Here is a 26,027-nt window from a genome sequence, read left to right on the forward strand (position 1 = left end):
TGTTCACGGTCGGGTGTCACCCCTAAATGGGTGACACCCGGGGCGGTCCGCCCCCGCCGCCCCCCCTAGCTACGCCACTGTTTAACCCCTTGTTGTTTTGAAGGTGTTGACCGAGGGCAGCGAGCCGGACAACTTCTTCTGGGTGGCGCTTGGAGGCCGTAAAGAATACGATACGGATGCAGACTTCCTCAACTACACGAGACTGTTCCGCTGCTCCAACGAGAAGGGATACTTCACGGTGTCTGAGAAGTGCACTGATTTCTGCCAGGTGAGATCTTTTTTTTTTAGAACACAAACAGTCACATAACACAAATGGATTTGTAGTACAATCTTCCAAATCTTCCACAATATACCATTACAGATACCTATACAGATCTTTATTGGTAAATAAAATACATTTTACAAGTCATTGACACAAATATTACGTAGTATACATATACTACGTAGTGTCTATCAATTTTCGCATCTTGAATTCTACATCAACATTTTTACATTCACAAAGATTTTACTTCTGTACAATTAAACTTAACATTTTTTTCAAGGCAAAAACATTAGCATTTTTTGGCTATATTCTTAAGGCCAGTGCACACCGAAATCGTGTACGTAGACGTGCACGTGTAAGTTGTACTAATCAATTATTCTCTTTATTCAATTAGGGTCTTAGGTTAGGGTTTTACAATGTGAGTATAAAAGTAAAATATAAAAACACTTACAAAACATAACAAAAATATATAAACACATTATAAAAAACCTAACCTAGGGTGCCGCCGGCAGCGGGGCAGGGTCCAAGCTGCCGGTGGTCAGGGCCGCAGAGTGAGGAATCGACGTACTATACGCGCCGTGTCCAAAATTACCGCCTTCTGCATCTGACCCTTGATCCAACCACCCAGCGAGAGTCTCTCTAGGTGTTGGTCGAGACTCTTCGCTATGAGACCGTTCGCTGACACGACTATAGGAACAATGATCGTCGAGTCAACATCCCACATAGCGGTTATCTCGTGGGCTAAGTCTAGGTACTTGCTGGACTTGTCCTTCTCGGCCTTCACGAGATTCTCATCATGGGGGATGGTGACGTCGACGAGCACGGTCCGGCGCTGCGATCGATCTATCAGCACGATGTCAGGCTTATTGGCTACAATAGTCCTGTCAGTGATGATAGATCGATCCCAATAGAGCGTGGCACGACCATTTTCGAGAACTGGCGCAGGTGAGTACTTGTAGTACGGCACTTCGCGGTCCACAAGGTCGTATAGGAGGGCAAGTTGCTGGTGAATAATTCTGGCTACGAGGTTATGTCTGTGCAAGTACTCGCCGTTAGCAAGATGAGAACAACCGGAGATAATATGCCTGAGTGACTCTCCGGGACGGCGGCATGCCCGACAAATGTCGACCGTACCGTCCTTCAGGATATATTTCCGATAGTTGTTCGTCATCATCACTTCGTCCGCAATTGCACAGGCAAAACCCTCGGTTTCTCCGAAGAGGTCCCCGAATCGTAACCAGTTCACCGACGCGAGCAGGTCCACATCGGGTCCCGTGAGGGCCTTGTAGAACCGCCCGTGTAGCACCTTACTCTCCCATGCCGCCTTGCGATCCGCAGTACTTAGTACCACAGGTTTGCGCCAGTTCTCGTTTGCCAAGGAGAGCGGCGTGAGGTTCCTGTCTACTGCCACCACATCACGATGCATCCCACACTCGTTGTTAAGGAAATAATTCCTGAGATTGTACACCTCGCGGTTGTGGAGATCCTTGGCGTTTAGGAAGCCTCGGCCTCCACACTTCCGTGGGATGTACAATCTCATAACTGACGAGCGTGGGTGTAGCATGCGATGTGTGGTGAGCAGTGACCGGACCCTCCGATCCAGGGCGTCCAGCTCGGTCTGAGTCCACCTTAGTATGCCAAAGGAGTATGTGAGTAGGGGCATTACCCAGGCGTTGAAGGCGCGCACTTTGTTGCCTCCTGACAAAAGACTGTTAAGGACTTTTGTGAGCCGACTGAAAAAGCGCTCCTTCACCGACCGTCTAATACCTTCTTCCTCAATACCCAACGACTGTGACATGCCAAGGTAAAATCAATCATTATTATAGACGGCACACTGCTTGCGTGACATGTGCGTGCACGGCTCCAACATTTTAGCGCACGTGAACATATACACACACAAAGCCGGTGTGCTCTGACCTTTAACTCCATTCACCTTACAAACAGCAACACTCCTAACTGTACATCGGTGGACCTTAACCCTTATTACAAAATACATAAGGTCCACCTATGTGCAGTTAACAGTGTGGGCGATGGTACTTATGTTTGGTTGTGTCAGGACGACCTGGCGGACGACGACATCATGATCCTGGACAACGGCGACCAGGTGTTCCTGTGGCTCGGCGCCAAGTGCTCCGAGGTGGAGATCAAGCTCGCCTACAAGTCCGCTCAGGTAATTTCAATACATGAATCTAGTATATAACTGAATCTGGCATGAAAGGTGGGGGGAAGTGACCGAACAGGATAGTCTTATGTATCTTTCAGTAGGAGTAGCAGCGAAAGAGGTGTATAGACAAACATCCTTGTCACAGTCTCACATTTTATTTGTCCCCACCGTAAATTTAGTATGGATTATGGTGGGCAACAAATAAATTCGACCAATCATAGTGTCGCATTGCGTATGTTTTGTCCCTCACGGAGGCACGCGTATACCACTTCTATAGCTACCTTCTATGTTTCAAACAAATGCGCAGTTGTCATATTAAAATGAGTAGAAATAACAAGGTTATAAGTTAAATTAAGTTTAACTCCTCGCTTTCCCACCGACGCGATACCGGGTCAGCAAAATAATTAATATTCAATCCACACTATATAATATCAAAATATGAAGGCTACAAATATAATGACCACCAAAAAATACTTTGGTACCCTAAATAAAAAAATCATGCTTACCAAAAAAAATTACTGAACACCAAAAAAATAAGACCTAAAAATACAAAAGTACCACCATTTTAATTACGACTGCACTTCAAATTGTATTCAAATACCAAATATATTGAATGATCACCAAAAATCATTAATGATCACCAAATCTTGAAGACCAAATTAATGCGATATTTTCACCTAAATAAACCACTATGATTACCAAAAAATGTATACATATTACCAAATAAAGTAAACTGATGCCAAAATTACTAGCCCCTCCCGCTCAACCCCCCGTACCCCGCACCGTATACCTACCTTACCTAATCTACTTTTCTAGTAGCATTTCGTTATGCTACTAGAAAAGTAAGTCAAACTGCTATCAGTTAAGTGGGTTAGGTTAGCACTGCGACCCTTACAGAAACGAAATGGTACTAGAAAAGTAGGTCAGGTTAGGTTTGAACTGCGACCTTTACAGAAACGAAATGCTACTATAAAAGTGGGTTAGGTTAGGTTAGAACTGCGATCCTCACAGAACCGAAATGCTACTAAAAAAGTGGGCTAGGTTAAGTTTCAACTGCTACCCATACAGATACGAAATGCTACTAGAAAAGTGGGTTAGGTTAGGTTTGAACTGCGACCCTTGCAGAAAAGAAATGCTACTAGAAAAGTGGGTTAGGTTAGGTTTGAACTGTGACCCTTACAGAAAAGAAATGCTACTAGAAAAGTGGGTTAGGTTAGGTTTGAACTGCGACCCTTACAGAAAAGAAATGCTACTAGAAAAGTGGGTTAGGTTAGGTTTGAACTGCGACCCTTACAGAAAAGAAATGCTACTAGAAAAGTGGGATAGGTTGGGTTTAAAATGCGACCCTTACAGAAAAGAAATGCTACTAGAAAAGTGGGTTAGGTTAGGTTTGAACTGCGACCCTTACAGAAAAGAAATGCTACTAGAAAAGTGGGTTAGGTTAGGTTTGAACTGTGACCCTTACAGAAAAGAAATGCTACTAGAAAAGTGGGTTAAGTTAGGTTTGAACTGCGACCCTTACAGAAAAAAAATGCTACTACAAAAGTGGGCTAGGTTAGGTTTGAACTGCGACCCACACAGAAACGAAATGCTACTAGAAAAGTGGGTTACGTTAGGTTTGAACTGCGAACCTTGCAGAAAAGAAATGCTACTAGAAAAGCGGGTTAGGTTAGGTTTGAACTGCGACCCTTGCAGAAAAGAAATGCTACTAGAAAAGTGGGTTAGGTTAGGTTAGGTTTGAACTGCGACCCTTACAGAAACGAAATGCTACTAGAAAAGTGGGTTAGGTTAGGTTAGAACTGCGACTGTAACAGAAATAAAATGCTACTAGAAAAAGGTGACGAAGTGGATTAATTAATTTAATAGGATAACGATAATTATATTAAATATTTGCACATTTTTAATTAAAATGTGGTTAAAATTTTGGTGGTCATTTACTAATTTTGGGTTTACAATGATTATTTTGGAGTCATTTGCTTTAATATGATATCAAGATTTAAAAATTTGGTTATAATTTTACATTAAAATGGAGTTCTAATTTTGGTGGTCATTTACTATTTTTGGGTTTACAATGATTATTTTGGTGTCATTTTCTTTAATAGAATAGCAAGATGTAAAAATTTGGTTATCATTTCACATTAAAATGGGGTTTGAAATTTGGTAATCATTTAGTATTTTTGGGTTAATAATGATTAGTTAGGTGTCATTTCCGTTAAAAGGATAGTAAAGTGTAATAAAATTGGTAATCATTTCACATTAAAATGGTGTTATAATTTTGGTGATCATTCATTATTTTAGGGTGGTAAAATAGATTTTTTTGGTATTAAATTATACTAAATCTGGTGATCAGTTAAATAGCAGCCAAATATAAATGCAAAAGTAACTCTTTCTGTCTGTTACCTCTTCACTCTTTATAAAATTTCGTGTACATGGTGGCTAAAAAATAACTGCATTCCCGTTGCCAGGGAGGTTTTGGGATTATACTGAGCAACTATTATTATGGGACAAACCCCGAAATCGGTAACCGGAATGCAGTTATTTTTTAGCCACCGCGTATTAGTGTCCCGGGGAAATCAATCATCATCAACATCATTCCACGCATACAAAGTTGCGGGCAGAACTAGATCTAAATATAAAACTAACATCGTTTTTTTGCTGTCATATTTGGGCCTCGGGCCGTTATGTATTGTATAACTACGCATACGTCTGGCTGGTATTTGCGAGACAGCGCGTCAAAAATCTCATGGTCCTTCGAATATCGCGCATTGGAATCAAGAGACTTTATGTAACTTGTGGAAGCACATCGATAGCGCGATTCAGGATGCATAAAGCGACATCTAGCGACAAATGTTATTACTATTTTTTACATTATTAAGTAAATGAGACGACCGGTCTGGCCTAGTGGGTAGTGATAGTGACCCTGCCTGTGAAGTCGATGGTCCTGGGTTCGAATCCCGGTAAGGGCATGTATTTGTATGATGAGCACAGATATTTTTTTCCTGAGTCGTGGATGTTTTCTATGTATTATGTATTTATCAATTATATACGTATGTATATCGTCGCCTACCACCAATAGTACAAGCTTTGCTTAGTTTGGGGCTAGATTAGTCTGTGTAAGATATTCCCTAATATTTATTTATTAAATAAGCGTTCTTCTGACACGTCGATCCTTAAATGAATGGTGTTTATTAAATGTCTATTTTTACTGCCTGTGATAGCAATCTATCCATTTAAGTTATAGCGGAGCAAAGCAGGCAGCATGCAACTTTGCATTTCGTCAATACCTACTTTGAAAAAAGCGTAACTTATTCTGTCAATAAAAATAAAAATGTGGCAACTGTGGTTTTGTTTAATAAAAAATAATTAAAAAACTATGTATATTGCATACAGAGTTACTGCGTTTCAACTTTGAGTAGCAGTGTGAGATACGAGATTTTTTTCAAAGTAGTGACGATTTGTCTTACACTTGTAGATAAGTCCACCTGGTAGGACCCAAGTGACCTGTGGTTTGATACAGCATTATGTTGGCAGGTATACATCCAACACATGAAGACCTTGCAGCCCGAGCACCCGCGCAAGCTGTTCCTAACGCTCAAGAACAAAGAGTCTCGCCGGTTCACCAAGTGCTTCCATGGCTGGGGCGAGCACAAGAGGCCTCCTGAGTAAATTGTACGAGACAACACAAAATAGGTCTACAGCAGTGGTTCTTAACCTTTATAAGAGAACACTCAACAAAATTACTTTTAAAACACCTATGATGTTAGGTTTTTTTATTATAAATTTGCAGATACTGATTGCTGTAATGTATGATCAATGGTCCACGAGCCATGGGTAAAGAACCACTGGTCTATAATGATTGTGGGCGTTCAAGATTTTGAATAGCCATTCATTCCCTGATTATATTCTACTGACTTCTAGTTCGTTTTTTTTTAGCATTAGAAAGAACTTGCAAGAAGGTAAGTTTGACAAGTCTTTTAATTGAAATAAGCTTTTTAAAAATCAAAATTTAATACTTATGAAAGCAGAAGAATATAAATGATCGTATTAGATTCATAATTGTTACATATTTGCCGTAACTTATTTTTAAAATGTGTTTTTCAATTAAAAGACACATCAAGATTGTTTACCTTATTTCTAATGCTAAAAAAACGAACTATAGAGCCAAAAAAAGGACTCTTATAAGATGATTCGAAAAACAAATTTGAATCCTTTTGTTCATCCCTTTCACTTTTAGTCTCATTCGCTAAATGCCTCATCTTCAAAATTGTTCCTTTAAATAAAGAAAATTAAGCTGTATCCTAATAATTACAATACATTCACATTATGCCTATTAAAATTTATCTTATTTCTAAATTTTACAGCAAAAATGTTAGACGGGTCAAAGCGGACATCTTGAGAATGGGGTATATTTTATAAGTGGGGCGTTTTGCGAAAGGGACATTAAATGATTAAACCAGTAAATGAGTGGCTCATTACACGCCCTATTCCTGAAAACCCACCTTCTGAATATAATAAATAATTCGATTTATTTTAACTTGTTTTCACATAATTAATTCCTTCACATCATTATGTATATTTATTTCAACAATATATTATGATTCGTAGTTTAGGTACTTTAAGTTTTGCTTGGTTATGCCTAATAATCGTAAAAGCTGGTCTTGTTCCTTATATTCAGAGTGTAAAGTGCCAATTGTCCAGCCTAGGATACCACAGAAGTTCTTTTGTTAAATGCTCTACTGACACTACTTAATTCCTCATGATAGTCATTTTACAATTTTAGACTATATAACAGTGTTGGCCGAACGTTAATTGCAATTGACCATTAACCAGTACAAATTGAACTGTAAACGGTAACAGACGGTTACAGTTGATGGAATTTATACTGGTTAATGGTCAAGAAAATTCAATTGCACTAACGTTTCGGCCAACACTGCTATATAAGGCAATTTCCTCGTGCGTATGCTCACTCTGTGTGGACTTGGCTAATCAGGTCACTTTTATTGTATCATGGTTATCATGGTCTAATAAAACATGGTCTTCTATTCCCAGAGTGACACAGGCCTACGTCACAATAACATGGCCGCTATATATATAGCGCTATCGCATATTATCATATAGCGCTGTCGCATGATGACGTAGGCTTGTGTCAGTTAGGTGACCTAGAAAAGACGGGAATAGAGTACCAGGCGGAGTATATTATTATACCATGATGGTTATCAAGGACTGGCTAGAAAAAGCAAAGCCTGAATTTGTTGCCGTCCAAATGTTTATGATCTTTATTGGGAATCAGTATTAGATTTCATTTTATGTAACAATCGCCTTGATAATGATAATATATAAGCATTTTTAAAGTTTCATGAGAGATTTGCACAATTTTCAATTATGATGTCCAACTGGGCTTCCATAAAAGACATTAGCAAGGAATCAGATATTTGATAGCAATGAAAGACTGAATCATGCCATTTTACAAAGTCATTTTATTTGTCATCTTCACTTAAAATATTAAGCACAAGTATGAGATTGAGATTATACCCTAATGCTACTGGGTGTAACAGTGACTAGCATAGAAGAGATTTCTTTTTGTGTACTCTGTGACAAGTATGCATTTGTTATAATGCATTTACATATGTATCAAATTCTAACAATTAATTTAGATGTACATAGGAATATTTTTGAATTGAATATAAATTAATTTTCATCCTGTAATCATGTAAATAAGATTTAATTTATTAAAGAGTAAAATTTCAAATATCATGATTGATGTGCAATAACAGTTTTAAATAAAGCAGTTTAGCACAAATTATATCACCCAATTAATGTAGCTTTTGTAACAATTGTATCATAAAAATCTATTAATAAAGTAAATAAACTGTTAAAAGGCATTTTTACTATACACTAACATTTTAGGTGTAATATACTTATAAATGGAAGAGAATATGTTTATAGATTAAATTGAAGATAGTATGTACAAAAAGTTATTCCTACGAGCCAAATACATCACGCACGATCGCAAACTAGTCGTCATCGTCGTCGTCGTCAGATGGCACGAACAGCTCGTTCTCTTCCAAGAAATTAGCTATATTTTTGCTAATGGCAGCTCCAATGAGTAGACCAGGTACTACCGCACACACAATACCCAGAAGACCAAATGGGGTCTTCTCGGGCTCTGGAAGAATGGCACCAGTCGGGGTGGTCGTTGCCGTCCTTTTTTGTACTATCTGCTCTGGCTTCGAGAGACTCTTGGTCTGTGTGAGAAGTCTGGACAGTCGTGAGATATACATCGTGCTTGCGACGTAATAAAGCCGACCGTCTCTCGCAAGAAAACGAGATATATTTTTAGCACTTCTCTCCCTGACACAGTATTGACAATGGTGATGATGACAGATGACAGTACAACAAAAACCCACAGACAAGACAAACATATCAATAGTGTTGTTTCTGTAGATTGAATTTTTCGATGTTAATTAATATCAATATCGGTTTTTGAAAGGTAATTAAAGTTAATTTTAGTCAAGCACTATTTTTCAGCAAGCAGCGAAATGTCAAGTTGTCAACAAAACGAAAACGAAAATATTCGACTGTATTGTTTTTCGCAATAGTTCAATAATTATTATATTTTTGTTTGTGTTGAATGTAATGGTTTGAAGATGAATGTAACGCTAGTGAGCTTGGAGGCATTACTATGTAAGTATACTAAGATCGTCTTATCAAACTTAACGTAATTCATATGAGATAAGTTACAATATTTATTTGTTGTTTAGTAAAAGCTACGCACGAATCCCTGCCATGTCCGGACAATCCAGCATTGGAGGCATTCTGCAGTGTGATGCGGGACTCCTCAGAGGGCCCGCAGTTGGCAGCTCAGACTCTATCAAATCGCATCCACACACAAAACGCCCGAGAGGCACTGCTAGCGCTCTCAACCGTAGACCGCTGCATGCGCAAATGCGGACCGGCTTTTCATGCGGAAATTGGTAAATTTAGGTTCCTGAATGAAATGATAAAACTAGTGTCGCCTAAATACTTTGCTAATAGGACAGCACCTGAAGTTCAAACTAAGGTGAGCCATTTCATTAAATATATTTAAATAATATTATATATTTGAGTAATTATGTAACTAGTATTGCATACCTATATGTTTTATCTCAGATAAATCCCAAGGCAATATATTAAATTAGTTCCTGATACAGGAAAATAAATGTTGAAATGAATTATCCTCATACAGAAATGATATTTTAGGTACTCCAGCTACTTCATGCGTGGTCAATTGAATACCCAAAAGAATCTAAATTTAAGGTGGCGTATGAAATGTTGAAAAACCAAGGGGTGGTAAAAGAGACCCCTCCACCCCTGCCCCCGGAAGATGTGGTGGTTAGCCCTCGGAATAAGAATGCCATATTTGAGAATGAGGAGAAATCTAAGCTGCTACAGAAGCTGCTGCAGAGCAAGAAGCCTGAGGATTTACAGCATGCTAATAGGCTCATTAAGAGTATGGTCAGAGAAGTAAGTTGTTTATTCAAGGGTGTCATGGGGGTGGCAGGGGAAATGTATGCCCCTTTCCTTCCCCTTGGCTATTGGCCATATCAACTGTCCCCCCCAAGCCCATCAGCCAAATCATCTGCCCCACCCCTAACCCATCAGCTGGCCACACCCATGACTTTATTTTTAAACCTTTAAAACTGATCTACTATATTGATCCCCTTCAAACTCTTAAAAACTATTTTACAAAGCCCCAAAAATATTAAAATTTTTTTCCAAAATAAGTAACATTTTGAGTTGAATAACCCTATGTTACAAAGCATTGAAATAACATATATCGTTGTTGCGCTTACCAAATCTTATATGTGCGAGATCTTCATCAAATGAATTAATATCTTATGTATCTTGTTTCTAGGCAACAATTTGTCAATCAAAAATCGAACACATATCAGCTTTGAAAAGCGCAACGACGATATTTGGAAATAAACTGATTAAAACCTTGATTTCGCAGTCAAAAAGGGTCAGTGTCAGTAAGTGAATAAAAATTAAAGTCTCATATTTCAAAGATGTTTTTGAGAAATTAATAAAAATTGGATAAAATTGCCTAATGGACAAACATACAGGCAAACATTCATTGATTTTAATTGTAATAAAATGTATTTTTTATCACACTGGTGGCAAATACATATTTGTAATAAGATAACACTCACATTATTAAATTGAAATAATGATATAGCGGCTAAAATTTAAATTAAGTATGTTGAAATCCATTACTCTATAATGAATGGTTGTCGAGAGTCACAGTAACAAACACACTTAAAAATATCGCTCACTGTGGAGACCAATTAGAAATAAACCTTAACCCCCTTATAAAACATAAAACTTTACAGGCCTTATTTAGTTAAATTATGTTTTCTTATTTAGTTAAATTATGTTTTATCCCTTTCTTACAAATACATAAGTCAAAATGACAGATAAGGACAAACGATTATTAGCTAATTGAGGTTTGTAGCGCGTTTATGCATAAGGGGGTAAGAATTTGATGAGTTACCCTTCCCCTATACTATACACCCTTGCTACAGAAAGAGCACATCAACCTTAGTCATAATGAGATGGGTTACCCTTTGCCCTACCCCAGTGGTGGGCAAAGTACGGCCCGCGGGCCATCTCCGGCCCGCGAATGGATTTTATCCGGTCCTATGAAATAATTAGTATATGGAATTGGCCCACGATTATCAATTTATCACAAATCTAAATAAATTTTGGCTACAATTCTGGCTAATCCGCTTAAATTTTCTAAACTTTTTGGCCCCCCATGAAGAAAGTTTGCCCACCACTGCCCTACCCTATACGCTTTACCTTATATTGTAGGAGGAGCGTCGCACCGAGGCGAGCTTCCGTCGCGCTCACGAAGTGGCGTGCGCGCTGGACAGCGCCGGACTGCTGCGGGACATGCTCCGGCACGCTAACGCCGCCACGCCCGACGAGTTACAGCTCATCCGCGAGCTGTTCGCGCGCTGCGCCCGCCTGCGGCCGACGCTGCAGCGCCTCGCGGCAGCCACTACTAGCCAGGACAACCTGGGTAACTTGCTATCTAAACATATTCAAATAGACATCCCTTCCTAATATTGATTTCCGTGATAAATCTACCCTATATCATTAACCCTTTACCAGGCTGTCATTTCAAAAATGACAATCGAATGTCAGTCTTACTCATCAAAAATAAAACACATGTTTGAAATGCCGTATGTGGGAAATATATATCCCTTAGCCTGGTAATGGGTTTAGCTAATTTTACGGGTTAACTCGAGTATTTTTAGTCACTCGCCCCCTTATTTAAATGTTAGTATGTATTTGACTCGAGTCAAGAGCAACTCTCAACAATCTTATTTAAACACCTAAACCAATCCTTTTCTATTGTCTAAAATGTCAATGTCAGAAAGTACTTCTTTCGAAGCTACCATCCTATGGGCTTCCCGAGAAATTATGTGTATGCCGCACGGGCGTAGCCAGGGGGGGGGGGGTTTGGGGGTCAAACCCCCCCCCCCCCCCCCCGAAAAGTTCAGAATTATACATTCATAGAATTAAAACTAGTGGCTCTGTGAGCTGTAGACCTCGCGAGCTGAGCTTAAAACTGAGTAAATGTATGGCTTCGTTGTTTAGAAGAATTTAGAGAATCTAATTTGACAATTAAAACCTTAACTATCGAACCTGCTTACAAAATTCGGGAATTGGTTTAGAAATGCGACCAGTAGAGTAGAACAGATGGACATACGAAACAATTTTTGGCTAACAGGCCAATTCAAACGTACACTGATATCAGAATGACGTCTAACTGATGTAATTTAGTTATCGTGCATTTCGCTGGTTCTTGTCCGTACATGTATTGGCGCAAGCGAGACGCACGATGACTACTAAATAACGTGATAAAAATATCATTCCGATGTCAGTGTACGGTCGGTGCCCCAACTTAAGTATCCACGTCGCCATACTAATTGTATAGAAAAGTGGATAGAGTTAGACCAAGAAAAGTCTGCAGAGATTTTGACAGCACATGCAGTGCCAATGTTATTTGTGCCAGTGTCAAAATCTCTGCAGACTTTTCTTGGTCTAACTCTACTTATGTTAGGGAACCAACATTACCTTTTAATTAGCCTGTAAACTGCAACTGAGAAGCTTCGTGCGCGTTTGGTTTGCCAGTCTTTTCAGTCTTTGTTCCTCCTCGAGTCGCAATAGAAGGAGTTTCATGCTTTTAATTTTAGTCGAGTAAGAATTTAAATATCTAACTAATCTAAATTCTAAAGAGAATAGATTGTATAGGGGACATGCATGAACTATAGGGGGCAGCACAGGAGCCGTCAGATCTTTGGCGCGAAGCGTAGATGTGTAGTTTATGATTCCGATGTAGCCCACAAGATGGCAGAACCTACTATGCACAAGAAAACGTACCTACGAGAACGGTTGATGGTAGCACTTGCTTTGGCAATGTACATGTGCACATATGTTTCCGATTCAGGCCACAAGATGGCAGGCCCTCCAACGCGCACGGTCCCTATAGGGGGCGTGCGTGAACTATAGGGGGCGGCATAGGAGCCGTCAGATTTTTGGCGTGAGGCGTAAATGTGACGTTTATGCTTCCGATGTAGCCCACAAGATGTCAGAACCTATACTATGCATAAGGAAACGTACCTACAAGAACGGTAGATGGTAGAACTTGCTTTGGCAATGTACATGTTTCCGATTCAGACCACAAGATGGCAGACCCTCCAACGCGCACGGTCCCTATAGTAGAGGGTTATTGTCGTACTAAATTTTGTAGTCACTGTAAATCAGTGCTGTAAATTTACTGCCATCTTTCGATACAGGATTAAAATGAAAATGAATAAAAAATATCAATAAATGTATATATGTATGGATAAATGATTTATTTTTATTTTTAGAACGCCATATGATTTTGACCCATGTTCTTTTACTGATATGAGTAAAAATTGTTAAATATAAGATGGTGTCGCCATCTAGACGAGCATAGAGGCCAAAGGTATGGCGCCGTATATTCAAGAATCAAATTTTCTTTAAAGCGCAAAAAGCCATCATCTCTTGCAAAAATTAAACGAATACGCTTAGCCCGCGCTTGATAAATAAAAAATACGATTTTTATCATTTTTTCGAAATAAAATAATAAAATAAAAAACAACAATTGATACGAAATTTAAGTATAAAAAAATACAAAAAGTTGTGTAGCAGCATACAATTACTGGGGATGGAACCAGGGACCTCCCTATGCAAACAAAAAAAGCGAACGTTTGCACAATGCGCCATGATAGTTCTTACTAAAGCTGACGAAATTTAGCTACTCATTCTCAAGTAAAAACGAAATATCTAAATACCGCCAAAACCAGCGATACAAATTTTCTGAATTTTTGGACATTTAATCTATAAACATATATCAAAAAGAAAAAACTCTTATGATATCGATACGATTATTTGTTTAAGCGCTAGGTATCACGACTCCGCCATTTTAAAAAAATTCCAAAAACCGGATTGACAAAAAAATTTTATTTAGTCATAGAATCTGGTCACAAAATTTCATGAGAATCGGTTAAGAATTGCGACCTGTAGAGGAGAACATCCGGAAATACAAAACTAAATATCTAAATACCGCCTAAACCAGTGATAATTTTTTTCTGCATTTTTTGCTATTAACTCTGTAAACATGTCTCAAAAAGAAAAAAACTCTTATGATATCGATACGACTATTTGTTTAGGCGACAGGTATCACGACTCCGCCATTTTAAAAAAATTCCAAAAACCGGATTGACAAAAAAAAATTATTTAGTCATAGAATCTGGTCACAAAATTTCATGAGAATCGGTTAAGAATTGCGACCTGTAGAGGAGAACATCCGGAAATACAAAACTAAATATCTAAATACCGCCTAAACCAGCGATAATTTTTTTCTGCAGTTTTTGCTATTAACTCTGTAAACATGTCTCAAAAAGAAAAAAACTCTTATGATATCGATACAACTATTTGTTTAGGCGCCAGGTATCACGACTCCGCCATTTTTAAAAATTTCCAAAAACCGGATTGACAAAAAAATTTTATTTAGTCATAGAATCTGGTCACAAAATTTCATGAGAATCAGTTAAGAATTGCGACCTGTAGAGGAGAACATCCGGACATACGAAAGCAAATTGCTCGAGTCAAAACGTAGACCTTCGCTACGCTTCGGTCAATAAGAACAGGCGTGCGGCATATTTCATTGATTACTAACTATTACCTATAGTATACGGTGGTTTGGATTTTGGATTTCTCCGCCATCGTCGGTTATCGGATCGCATCAATTACTTTCTAAGATATGACAAAGACATATGTAACTTCGTATAAGACGAATAAAGTCTAAGGAAAAAACGTGCCTCGGAATTCAAGTAAAAGTCATTCTCGAATAGATGCCGCACACACCTTTAGCCTATCCTCGGCTAGATGGCGTGACGACACCGTTTCATATTTAACAATTTTAACACATAGATATCAGTGAATGAACATGGATCAAAATGATATAAAAATAATAAAATCATTTATCCATATATGTATATACATTTTTTGATAACTTTATACGTTTTCATTTTGAGTTTTAGTCGTGTGTCGATAGATGGCAGTAAATTTACAGTAACTACAAAATTTACAATGACAGAACCCCTCTATACTATCTATTCTTTTTGGATATGATAAAGGTGACATTCGTGTGGCGACTGCAGCAGCATTATTCTGTTGCAATGTTACTGCTGCAGCACTGTCAATTTTCGTGATAAAATGATGTGTCTGATTTCCATACTAAAAGTAAAAATGTAAAACTGTCTATCAAATTGCGTTTTTTATATCGATAAATTTTCGCGCTCGCTTCGCTCGCGTTTTCAATTACTTTCTAAGATATGACAAAGGTGACATTCGGGTGGCGACTGCAGCAGCATTACTCTGTTGCTACGTTACTGCTGCAGCACTGTCAATTTTCGTGATAAAATGATGTGACTGATTTCCATACTAAAAGTAAAAATGTACAACTGTCTATCAAATTGCGTTTTTTATATTGAAAAATTTTTGCGCTCGCTTCGCTCGCGTTTTCAATTACTTTCTAAGATATGACAAAGGTGACTTTCGGGTGGCGACTGCATCAGCATTACTCTGTTGCTACGTTACTGCTGGAGCACTGTCAATTTTCGTGATAAAATTATGTGACTGATTTCCATACTAAAAGTAAAAATGTACAACTGTCTATCAAATTGCGTTTTTATATCGAAAAAATTTCGCGCTCGCTCCGCTCGCGTTTTCATTTCAATTCTAAGATATGGCGACTGCAGCAGCATTAGGTACTCTGTTGCAAAGTTACTGCTGCGGCACTGTCAATTTTCGTGATAAAATGATATGACTGATTTCCATTCTCAGCTGTAATGCGGCAATGAACGTCACTCAATTTACCAAAAAAATTCAATGTAATCTTGATGACCCTAGGGCGAGGGGGCACCATGGTCTAGAAATGCTTAGGGCATCAAAATATCTTAATCCGGCACTGGTCGTTTGCGGAGTCAAACGATTTGGGAGGGCTTGCAAATATTCGAAACTTTCAGGTATTCGAATATTCGACTTTTTCTGACGACATATTCGAATATTCGAATAATTATTCGAATATTATAAAAAATAAGAAAAAGAACGAGAAATCGGTTTATTATCGTTTTATTCAAAAGCTTTTTTCACATATTGCTAAAACTAATGATATTTTGCAGAAATTAACTAGATTTTATCATCCTACTATGAGATGCCCACATTTATAAAAACAAGTAAATCGCCAAAATAAGACGTATTCAATATTTCTAGATAAAACTTTTATTATAAATGCGTCGTTGCGTGAAATAATATAACTTTAACCATCCAAACACCTAGGTTTGTAAGATATATTCTTTCAAATTTGAGAATTGCGATAAGTGCGGGCAAGGTTTAGTCTTCAAAAAATCGCTTAACGCACGCTTGCACTGAATAAACAGAATGACCTTTATAACTTAAAACTTACGCACCGTAAAAATAACATACTTTTTGATTTCGTTTTCTTTCAAATTGAGTTAAGTTTCACTGTATTCACGAAGTCTATCGAGAGGAATACAGTAAAAATATTATTTCCTTCGTATTTGGGTACCTATCGTTCCTCATTCACTGTAAATACCCGGAAAATACACAGAAACTGTAACTACAGCGGATGAAATAGATTTTTTATACTAATAAAAAATATTCGAATATTCGAAACCTGAGCGGCCGAATATTCGAATATCAAAACAGGTCGAATATTCGACAAATTCGAATATTCGAATTGCAAGCCCTATTTGGGACTCGCATTTTATACACATTTCCATGCCTTTCCGAAAAAAATCGAATCATTCGCGAAAGTCTCGCAACGCATTGAGGTTACAAACGGCACGCGCTCTTCCTCAGGAGTCTGAAGAAGACCACGGTGAGTGGCGCTCTAGCCAGGCAGGCCGCTTCGCTTTCGCTCGCGTGCGTATACCTTACTGTATCGTCCGATATACACCTACTCTGTCGTTAAAATCACGTGTAAAATTATAATAAGGGCGAAAAAAACTATTGATTTTGGAGTGTAGTTTTATTTAGTGGTACCTAAAATATTTTATCTGGTCTACTGTCCTCTAGCATATCCATCTGTCAACTTTACTTCAAGTTCCGCCTCCAGGGGAGAGGGAGAGAAATTAGGATTAGAAATTAGCCGCTTACTGACACAGACAGAATTCCACGCGAGCGGAGCCGCGGGCACAGCTAGTCTCTAATATTTTTCTTGTGTAAGGGTTATTTTATGTACTTTTAGTCGTTTTATTTTCTTGAAAACCCCCCCCCCCCGACACTAAAACCTGGCTACGCCCGTGGTGTATGGGTCAGTAGCTTTCTAGCAGACAGAAGCATAAAGGTCGTAGTTGACGGTGAATGCTCAGACCCCATGTCTGTGAATGCTGGTGTCCCCCAAGGCTGTGTGCTATCACCCACGCTATTCCTTCTGCATATCAATGACATGCTGCAAATCAGCGGCATTCATTGTTATGCTGATGATAGTACAGGTGATGCCTTTTACACCGGCCGCACCAATATCTCTCGGGAAAACGTCATCGAGAGCCGGAACAAACTTGTGTCTGAAATTGAGACTTCCCTAAAGGAAGTCTCTGAATGGGGTCGACTTAACCACATCGGTAATCGCTTACCATCAGGTAATCCGTCTGCTCGTTTGCCTCCTATATCATAAAATAAAAAATAAAATTCTAAACCAAGAGTTCTCAAACTTGTTATAGTGAGTGGAGTAATAATTAGAACATGTGAAGGGAGTCCCCCTTTACATGTTCTAATTATTATTTTTTCGACTCCCTTGTAAAGGAAAATGCGAGGAACTTTCGAGTGACTCTAAGGTTAAGAGTCTAAACCCAGGGCTGGTGAAGTAAACATAACTGGTGTCCCTGAAACACGACTTGCAATTGCGTTTATATTTATCTTTTAATTCTTGTTACAGATGACATACTAAGTTCAATTGATCTCTTAGACGAAGTGGGCGAGCAATACAAGCAATGCATGCAGCAACAAACCAAAAAAGAACCAGACGACAAGCCCACCAATGACAGTCTACTAGACTTCGCCGGGGCTCCAACAGATGATAAGCCCAATATAGTCCAAAGCCCGGCTATAGATGAGCTCGGAGATATATTTTCTGCCAAAGATGGACCCAGTAATATCGTCGAGCCGTTGAAACCAGTGAATCTTATGTCTAATGGGAAGGAAAGTGGTGAGTATCTTACTAAGGGCTAGTTGCACCAACCACAATTAGCCGACTCATGACTGTCACTCAACAGTGAACTAGAGAAGAAAAGTCTGCAACGACTTTGATAGCATACGCAGTGCAAGTGTTATTTACACGTCATATTTCATAGACGTTTTTTAAAATAACAATAACACTTGTTAGCAAAATCGTTGCAGGCTTTTCTTGGTCTAAATCTATGAAACTTCCCAAACAATAAAATATTGCGAATGCTTTAACGGTGACAGACAGTATAGGAATGTATTCTTAAATGTAATTATTACTTACTACACATTAATAGTTGAATACCTAAATGTACATGTACATTAACCTTTACGGGCCTGATTTGGTTAAATTATGTTTTATCCCTTTCTTTCAAATACATAAGTCAAAATGACAGATAAGGACAAACGATTATTAGCTAATTGAGGTTTGTAACGCGTTTATGAATAAGGGGGTTAGTATTTACCATTTTTTTATACTATCTGTCTTTTAAGTTAAATACGTTGCAAACGCTACGAAAGTACAGCAGTGGGTACTGTAAACGGGTTATTTCGATTCATGGGGTAACATTGATCATCGTTTAATTTAACTATAAGGAACATGTATCTGAGCCTTAACATTTAACAATGTATTTTGTTAAAGTTAAAGTTACTATATCCTTTGTATTCTTAAGCTCATGTTCAAAACGTATTTTAGTTAAAAACCGTTGATCAAAGTAACCTTTCGAATCAAAGTACATTAAGGCTAATTTCTCTACACAAGTCAGCGGTTCTCAATCTTTTTTTTTTACGGAACCCTTTTGGAAAGCGAAATACTTGATGGAACCCTACAATAAAACAATAGTTTCTAGAAGTGTGTTTTAAATTCTAAAGCATAGTGTTCTAAATTCTTGTGGAACCCCTGCAGGGGTGTCGCGGAACCCTAGGGTTCCGCGGAACACACTTAGAGTATGGCTGCTCTAAGTTATCATAGAGCGAGAATCATACGTCATTAAAAGCGATTTACAAACAAGGAACTCAACTATCATTCATTTAATTTCCACAATCTGCTTCCGTTGTGGTTATTATTTAATTATAGCCTATCAAATGTTTTAAGCTATCACCCATTGTCTTGATCGTATGAATACAAAAGTTTTGTAGATGCAGTCGCCATCACATCAGATATATCGGAGCGGCCAAGGTGTTCACAATATCTGAACACGCACTCTAACGCCTTGACAATAGAGGCGTGTTCAGATATTTGTGAGCGCCTTAGGCCCACTTGCAACATACCACTAACCCAGGGTTAACCGGTTAACCCGTTAACTCAGTGTCAAATTGTACTGGTAACCATGGAAACTCCAGGTTTAACCAGTTAACCCCGGGTTAGTGAATGGAGCAAGTGGCCCTTAGCCGCTCCGATATATCTGATGGCGTCTTTACTAATGATAACATGTGTTTGTTAGACGACGTCGATCTCGTAGAGAAACCCGCCAAAACGGAAGGATGGAACGAACTGGACTCGCTCGGAGCGCAACTCCTTCGACAGTCGTTACCCGACAGCGCGAAACGAGTTGACAATTTTAACAGGTATCCTAGCTTATTGTCCCGTACAGTCAGCAGCAGAAGTTGCTAAGCGGGCGAGGTGTTCAAAAAAATCGGGCAAGTGCGAGTCGGACTCGCGCACAAAGGGTTCCGTACCATATAAAAAAAAAAGCAAAAAAAAAACGGTCACCCATCCAAGTACTGACCACTCCCGACGTTGCTTAACTTTGGTCAAAAATCACGTTTGTTGTATGGGAGCCCCATTTAAATCTTTATTTTATTCTGTTTTTAGTATTTGTTGTTATAGCGGCAACAGAAATACATCGTCTGTGAAAATTTCAACTGTCTAGCTATCACGGTTCGTGAGATACAGCCTGGTGACAGACGGACGGACGGACGGACGGACGGACAGCGAAGTCTTAGTAATAGGGTCCCGTTTTACCCTTTGGGTACGGAACCCTAAAAATTTGATACAATTCTAGGGATTGACAGGGCAACCTATGATGGCGCCATCTGCTAAAAACTTCCACCGGCCAACCCCATTACAATGAACATGTAACGGGGGATAGATAGTTTAACTTCTCGAGTCCCTGACATAGACAACGTAAAAACCCTCTAAGTCCCAGTATTAGACTTCTCATATATTTTGTATAACACTAAAATTTGGTTTGCTACACTACATTTTGTCCGTGGGAATTGAGGTAACTTTTCTGTTGACGGAATATCGAGTCAGTGATACTTTAGTTGAGGGGTTAATCTCAATGGTGAAAATGAAGCAGAGATAATTTAAGTTCGTATTCAGTTTTTATTATTGTTATTGTCAATTGTACTTTTTGTCGCCGGCTTTAATTTATTAATTTTTCTGTTCCAGTAAACCAGTGAAAAAGGTCCCAATGAACGAATTAGAAAAGCTCTCACCAAAGCAAAGCGAATTACCAAAGAACGGCGTTTTCGACTTAGACTTCTTTACCAAAAAACCTGAAAACAAACCCAGTCCTATAGAAATCAAAAATAGCACAGAAAACCAACCTATAAGTCCTAATGACGATGTTATGGTAGATATATCAGAGACTGCTTGTGCTCAAGTAGAAATTAAGAAACCACATGAATTAAAGAGTCCAGTAACTAAAGATACAATGACGGTAGAGCCGTTAACAGATGTATACGTAGATTTGGGGAGTGTCACACCGAGTCAGGTGCCTTCGATGGTGGCGTATAAAGAGGATGCCGGAGTGACGGTGACTTTGGAGTTCTGTAAAGACAAGCCGAGGAGAGACGTTAGTGTGGTTGTGGTGGTGACTACCAATAACAGCCATCATGAGTTTGAGGATTATAAGTTCCAGCCTGTGGTGCCAAAGGTAATGTCCCTAGTGTCCCTTTTGACACTAATTAAAATAAATAATCCGTACACGGCGGGAAGAAGTTGATAAATGGCGAGAAAAAATTGGAGAAATTAACTTTATGTAATTTTATTTTAAGTTACAAAATTCTTTAATGAAATATCTCGAGTTATCAACTTCTTCCCGCCGTGTACGGTTATATTAGTAACGAAAACGGGACTTGATCGAGTATTAAATAAACTTTAATAACTTTTTATTTACGCTCGCGAGGCCTTGCCTTCTCAATCGTATTTTGGCATAAACAAGCTCAATAAAAAAATGTTTTTGTAAACTGCTATCAGTTTACTCGACCTAATCTATTGATTATAGGTATTCCTATAGAAGTAAAGTTAATAAAAAAACCGGACAAGGGCGAGTCGGACTCGTCCACCGAGGGTTCCGTACTTTTTAGTATTCGTTATAGCGGCAACAGAAATACATCATCTGTGAAAATTTCAACTGTCTAGGACTCTAGGCTATCACGGTTCGTGAGATACAGTCTGGTGACAGACGGACGGACAGCGGAGTCTTAGTAGTAATAGGGTCCCGTTTTACCCTTTGGGTACGGAACCGTAAAAAGTGTAAATAATTTTAAAAACACAGGAGTCTATTTAAAGCCAGTGTGTTTTCGATAACATGGGCGTAATGTCGCGCTAGAAACATCTGAGGTAAATTCGAGTTTATTTTAATCTTGATCTTGTCCCTTTTTAGCTAATAGTAATGAGGCAAGAAACTTCAAAGAAACGTAACTACATGAGTTATAAAGTCATTCATTTTGACAGCACGGTTTTTATTCATACCTCTCTGTCGTCCATCAAATGTAGCATATATTGTATCATAACACATTTAATTTTCAGGGTTGCAAGGTCCGCCTCCTCCAACCCACCGGCACGTCTCTGCCCCGCTACAACCCGTACGAGACGCCATCTTTAAAACAAGTCATGCTGATCGCTCGCCCCGCCTCCAACCCGCCCGTCAACCTCAAGTTCGTCATCACCTACTCTTCTCAGGATGAGCCCTGCTCCGAGATCGGCGAGGTCGCTAGGTTGCCACTTGACGAGATATAATAGTTTCGGTCTTTATATAAACTAGGGACCATACAATCAAACTGGACAATATAGACCAGGGGTTCCTGAACTGTGCATCTCGATGCTACGGAGCGTCGCGGCCTGGGGCCCGTTTCTCAAAAGCTTGTAACTTGTAATACAAGTGGATGTCACTTTTTGACAGCTTTTGATAGAAAGGGACTTCCACTTGTATTACAAGTTACAAGCTTTTGAGAAACGGGACCCTGGTCTAAGACGCGTCTGGAAGTATTCCGCTCCTCAACGGGATGGCCTGGATGTCATTTGAATGTAAGGTCCTTAGTTTAAAGTTTTAAACCATTGACAAACGAATATGACGTAGTCGAGTCGTGTAAAGTAGTGCAAAATGTTTTAACTGCAATTTTGACAGATTATATTGATGGCGCAGTTTAACTTAGGAGGGTATTCTACCTGTCCAATGTCATTGCGTCTCACTCTCTCATTTAAGCAAAATGTGAGACAAAATACACATTGGACAAAGAAATTGTACGGATGGAATACCACCCATAGTTACGTTACAGTAATGTACGGGGTCATAATATAGGGCCATCTGTTATTCATATTTTGCACTACGCGTCTTAGAGTGGTATTCCATCTGTCCAATATATTGGTCCTTCGAGCAACACCGGCTTCCGACACATCGGAAGGGGCCCAAGCGATATCTCACCGTACAAATCTTTCTGCCATTTTTCGCGGGGGGAAAGGTGCACACAGTCGCACTTCTCACACACTTACATACAAAATCCAATCTGTAATGACGACACATACATAGAAAATGACACACGTCAAAGACAAATCTTGCAAACCTCGATCTCTTTTTGTGTACGGACGAGTGACAAGTGTCACAACACGCACACTAACACATTTTCGTTGAAGTATGTTATTGTATTCTGAGAGATGATAAGTCGGATTTGTCGCTCGACCGATCCGCAATTTGTACTGAGCGAGCAAAATCGATAAATCCAACAATTACATGAGACTAAAATATAATAATTGTGTTTGAATGTAATTAAACGTACAGTAGAGTCCGGTTATAACGACGTTCAAGGGACCGCTGATATTACGTCGTACTAACCGGACGTCGCACTAAACGAACTGCCAATTTAAATATATTTTTGAAACAAAATAATACATCATTTTGTATTTATTAATACATATGCGATAACCAAAGAAAAAAAAAACATTTCAAATAAAATATTTATTTACGTTAGTATTACAACCCTTTGTCTTCAATGGAGAGACTTTTGTATGTTTAGAAGAAGGTACTTTTGTAGGCAACGCGTAAAACTCATCATCCGCAAATTACTCGAATCCCGTAAAATAAAAAGTCGTAATTCTTGGGAATCTAATCAAGATGACAATCGTACATCGACAATCAAAAAAGTCAAAAAATATTTCAATTTTCACTCAAGCTTATCGCTGACTGTGTACTTTTTTTTTCAACAAGCAACTTATACTCAATTGAGACAATTCTTACAATCCCAAACTCAATTAGGATGCGTTTTGTCACACAGTTCCTATGGCCATTGGCCACCTCCTGAGTCCATCATTAGATTAGCTCGTAGGTACTGAAATATTGCATTGTCACCCAACTTACATGGGAATTGGGTTTTAATTTGTTTGCAAGATTACGAAAAGTCGCATGACTATTTCATCTTGCTGCGTATAGGCAAAGGGGGAGAGGAGTTGTGTGCGCGGGACGGAGTAAGTTTCTTACCAACAATTTATTTGTAAAAACTACGTCGCTCGTCGTTGTAACCGGACTTGACGGACGGATTTTGTGTCAATTTCCGTCGTTAAAAGCGGTCGGTCGTTATAAGCGGAGTCGTTCTAAACGGTTGTACTTTCATAGTAGCTTGTACTAAAACCAAACAAGTGCCTATACTTACGTCGCAATAAGCGGTTGGTTGTTATATGCGACGTCGTACTAACCGGACTCTACTATGTAAAAAAAAATATTACATGTGAAATGTAACACTTTCTTTTTGTAAATTTGATGTCCCCGACCTCTTTTTATAACAAAAAACCGAGCAAACAGGCATTTTTGTGCAGCAGTGTTCACGCGCGCGTCTGGACTCGGTCTAGTGAAAAATCCAAGTGCAACTAGTTTTATTACCCGCGCTAGATTAGATTGACGCGCTAATCTTGTACCTCGGCAGAGGGGAAATAGTGCGAATACCGCCTCCCTTCCGTGTTGCTCGAAGTATTGGTCCAATATTTATTTGCGTCTCACATTTTGCGTAATGAGACAGCGAGATGCAATGCACATTGGACAATGAAATTGGACAGGTGGAATTACCGCCCTTAGCCGAATTTGCACTTGGTGTTCTGGAGCGAGTAGGGTAATTCGCCAGTAACTGGCCACTGTTAGTAATTGGCCACCCTAAACTAAAAATGAATTCTATTTACCTATAAACAGAATTCATTTTAGTACAAGGTTTCAATAACTGGCCAGCCCTCAATAACTAGCCGCCTTATACTAAAATGAATTCTGTTGAGGGTAATTCGCCAGTAACTGGCCACTTTTAGTAACTGGCCACCCCAAACCAAAAATCCCTATAGGTGAATAGAATTAATTTTTAGTTTAGGGTGGCCAATTACAGTGGCCAGTTACTGCTACCTACCTACCTACCTAATTGCTCGTTCGTCCAGTTAATGGAAATACTTGCTCCAATAGTAAATGGACGGGCATACATTTGCTCAAAACAATGTTTGCTCAGAACTCAAGTGCTAACGCGGCCTTATTATACCTTAGCGTACGGTCGTGCCAGATTGCGCTTCAGGCTTATTTATAACTCTTTGGTAGAGTCAGCAGCAGAAGTTGCTAAGCGGGTGAGGTGTTCAACATTACATTGACACGCTCTTATTCTCTTAACAATAAAGTCGCGTCAATGATCATTTGGAATTTGAACACTTTGCCAGCTTGGCAACTTCCGCTGCTGACTGTACTAGGAACGACAAAATATGTGTATGGACGTAAAAAAAAATAAAAACGCTGTGCTTTCATTTTTGTATTGGTAGAAATGCGTTTATCTTCTAGACTAGATAAATGATCCATTAAGTACTTGAACGTGATATTCCATCTGTCCAATATCTTTGTCCAATGTTGCGTCTCACTCTTTCATTGAGCAAAATGTGAGGCAAAATACACATTGGACATAGAAATTGTATAGGTGGAATACCACCCTAAACCAGAGAGAGAAATAAGATCATGACCATGACGCATTCGAAGTTCAGCTTTTAGATTATTTTGTTCCCCTATTATAGTAAAAGCAAATAAAAACAAACAGTTACACTGTTTGATAAGCTTCATTATTTAAAGTTGATGATAAAGATATTAAAGATCTGATTATGGTTTAAACTAAGCTTAACATATTTATGAGATGACTTAATATTATACCTTTGAACGAGCAATTCTTGTATTTATATATAGATTTCGGGGATCTCGGAAACGGCTCTAACGATTTCGATGAAGTTTCCTCTATGGGGGTTTTCGGGGGCGAAAAATCGATCTAGCTAGGTCTAATCTCTGGGAAAACGCGTATTTTTGAGTTTTTATAAGTTTTCCGAGCAAAGCTCGGTCTCCCAGATATTATTCTATTTAATTACGGTGTTTAAAACTTTTTCATTTGCAATATGTTATGGTCTCAAATTATTATAAGTTTAAATATCGATGGTCTTCATCAAACCAAAACAAAAGGGGACAGCACCCGTCGTGCGCCTAGCGAATACAGATGTAGTGCATAATTGTTTTCCATCGTATATTCTCGGAAATGTTCGTATTTGTCATG

The 26,027-nt window shown here is 38.9% G+C and overlaps 3 protein-coding genes across 3 annotated transcripts in view; 2 read left to right on the forward strand and 1 right to left on the reverse strand.

The window, feature by feature from the left end:
• LOC134796244 (protein flightless-1) overlaps positions 1-8,304 on the forward strand; it is a 38,237-nt gene extending 29,933 nt beyond the window's left edge. The window contains exons 22-25 of the mRNA XM_063768290.1: positions 104-268; positions 2,319-2,432; positions 5,958-7,445; positions 7,648-8,304. Of these exons, the coding sequence (XP_063624360.1) occupies positions 104-268; positions 2,319-2,432; positions 5,958-6,092 (414 nt within the window). The 3' untranslated portion in view covers positions 6,093-7,445; positions 7,648-8,304. The remainder of the gene's footprint in view (positions 1-103; positions 269-2,318; positions 2,433-5,957; positions 7,446-7,647) is intronic.
• LOC134796237 (essential MCU regulator, mitochondrial) lies at positions 7,884-8,812 on the reverse strand. The gene has a single exon (XM_063768284.1). The coding sequence runs from the start codon at positions 8,705-8,707 to the stop codon at positions 8,441-8,443; it is 267 nt and encodes an 88-aa protein (XP_063624354.1). The 5' UTR covers positions 8,708-8,812; the 3' UTR covers positions 7,884-8,440.
• A 164-nt stretch (positions 8,813-8,976) lies between these two features.
• On the forward strand, positions 8,977-22,247 carry LOC134796247 (ADP-ribosylation factor-binding protein GGA1). Its single transcript, XM_063768295.1, has 8 exons — positions 8,977-9,110; positions 9,188-9,486; positions 9,666-9,929; positions 11,277-11,487; positions 17,965-18,234; positions 19,694-19,817; positions 20,644-21,130; positions 22,009-22,247. The coding sequence occupies exons 1-8, from the start codon at positions 9,074-9,076 to the stop codon at positions 22,216-22,218; spliced, it is 1,902 nt and encodes a 633-aa protein (XP_063624365.1). The 5' UTR covers positions 8,977-9,073; the 3' UTR covers positions 22,219-22,247.
• Positions 22,248-26,027: the final 3,780 nt, after the last annotated feature.

The sequence above is a fragment of the Cydia splendana genome, chromosome 13 (assembly GCF_910591565.1).
Source record: "Cydia splendana chromosome 13, ilCydSple1.2, whole genome shotgun sequence".
Lineage (NCBI taxonomy): Eukaryota > Metazoa > Arthropoda > Insecta > Lepidoptera > Tortricidae > Cydia > Cydia splendana.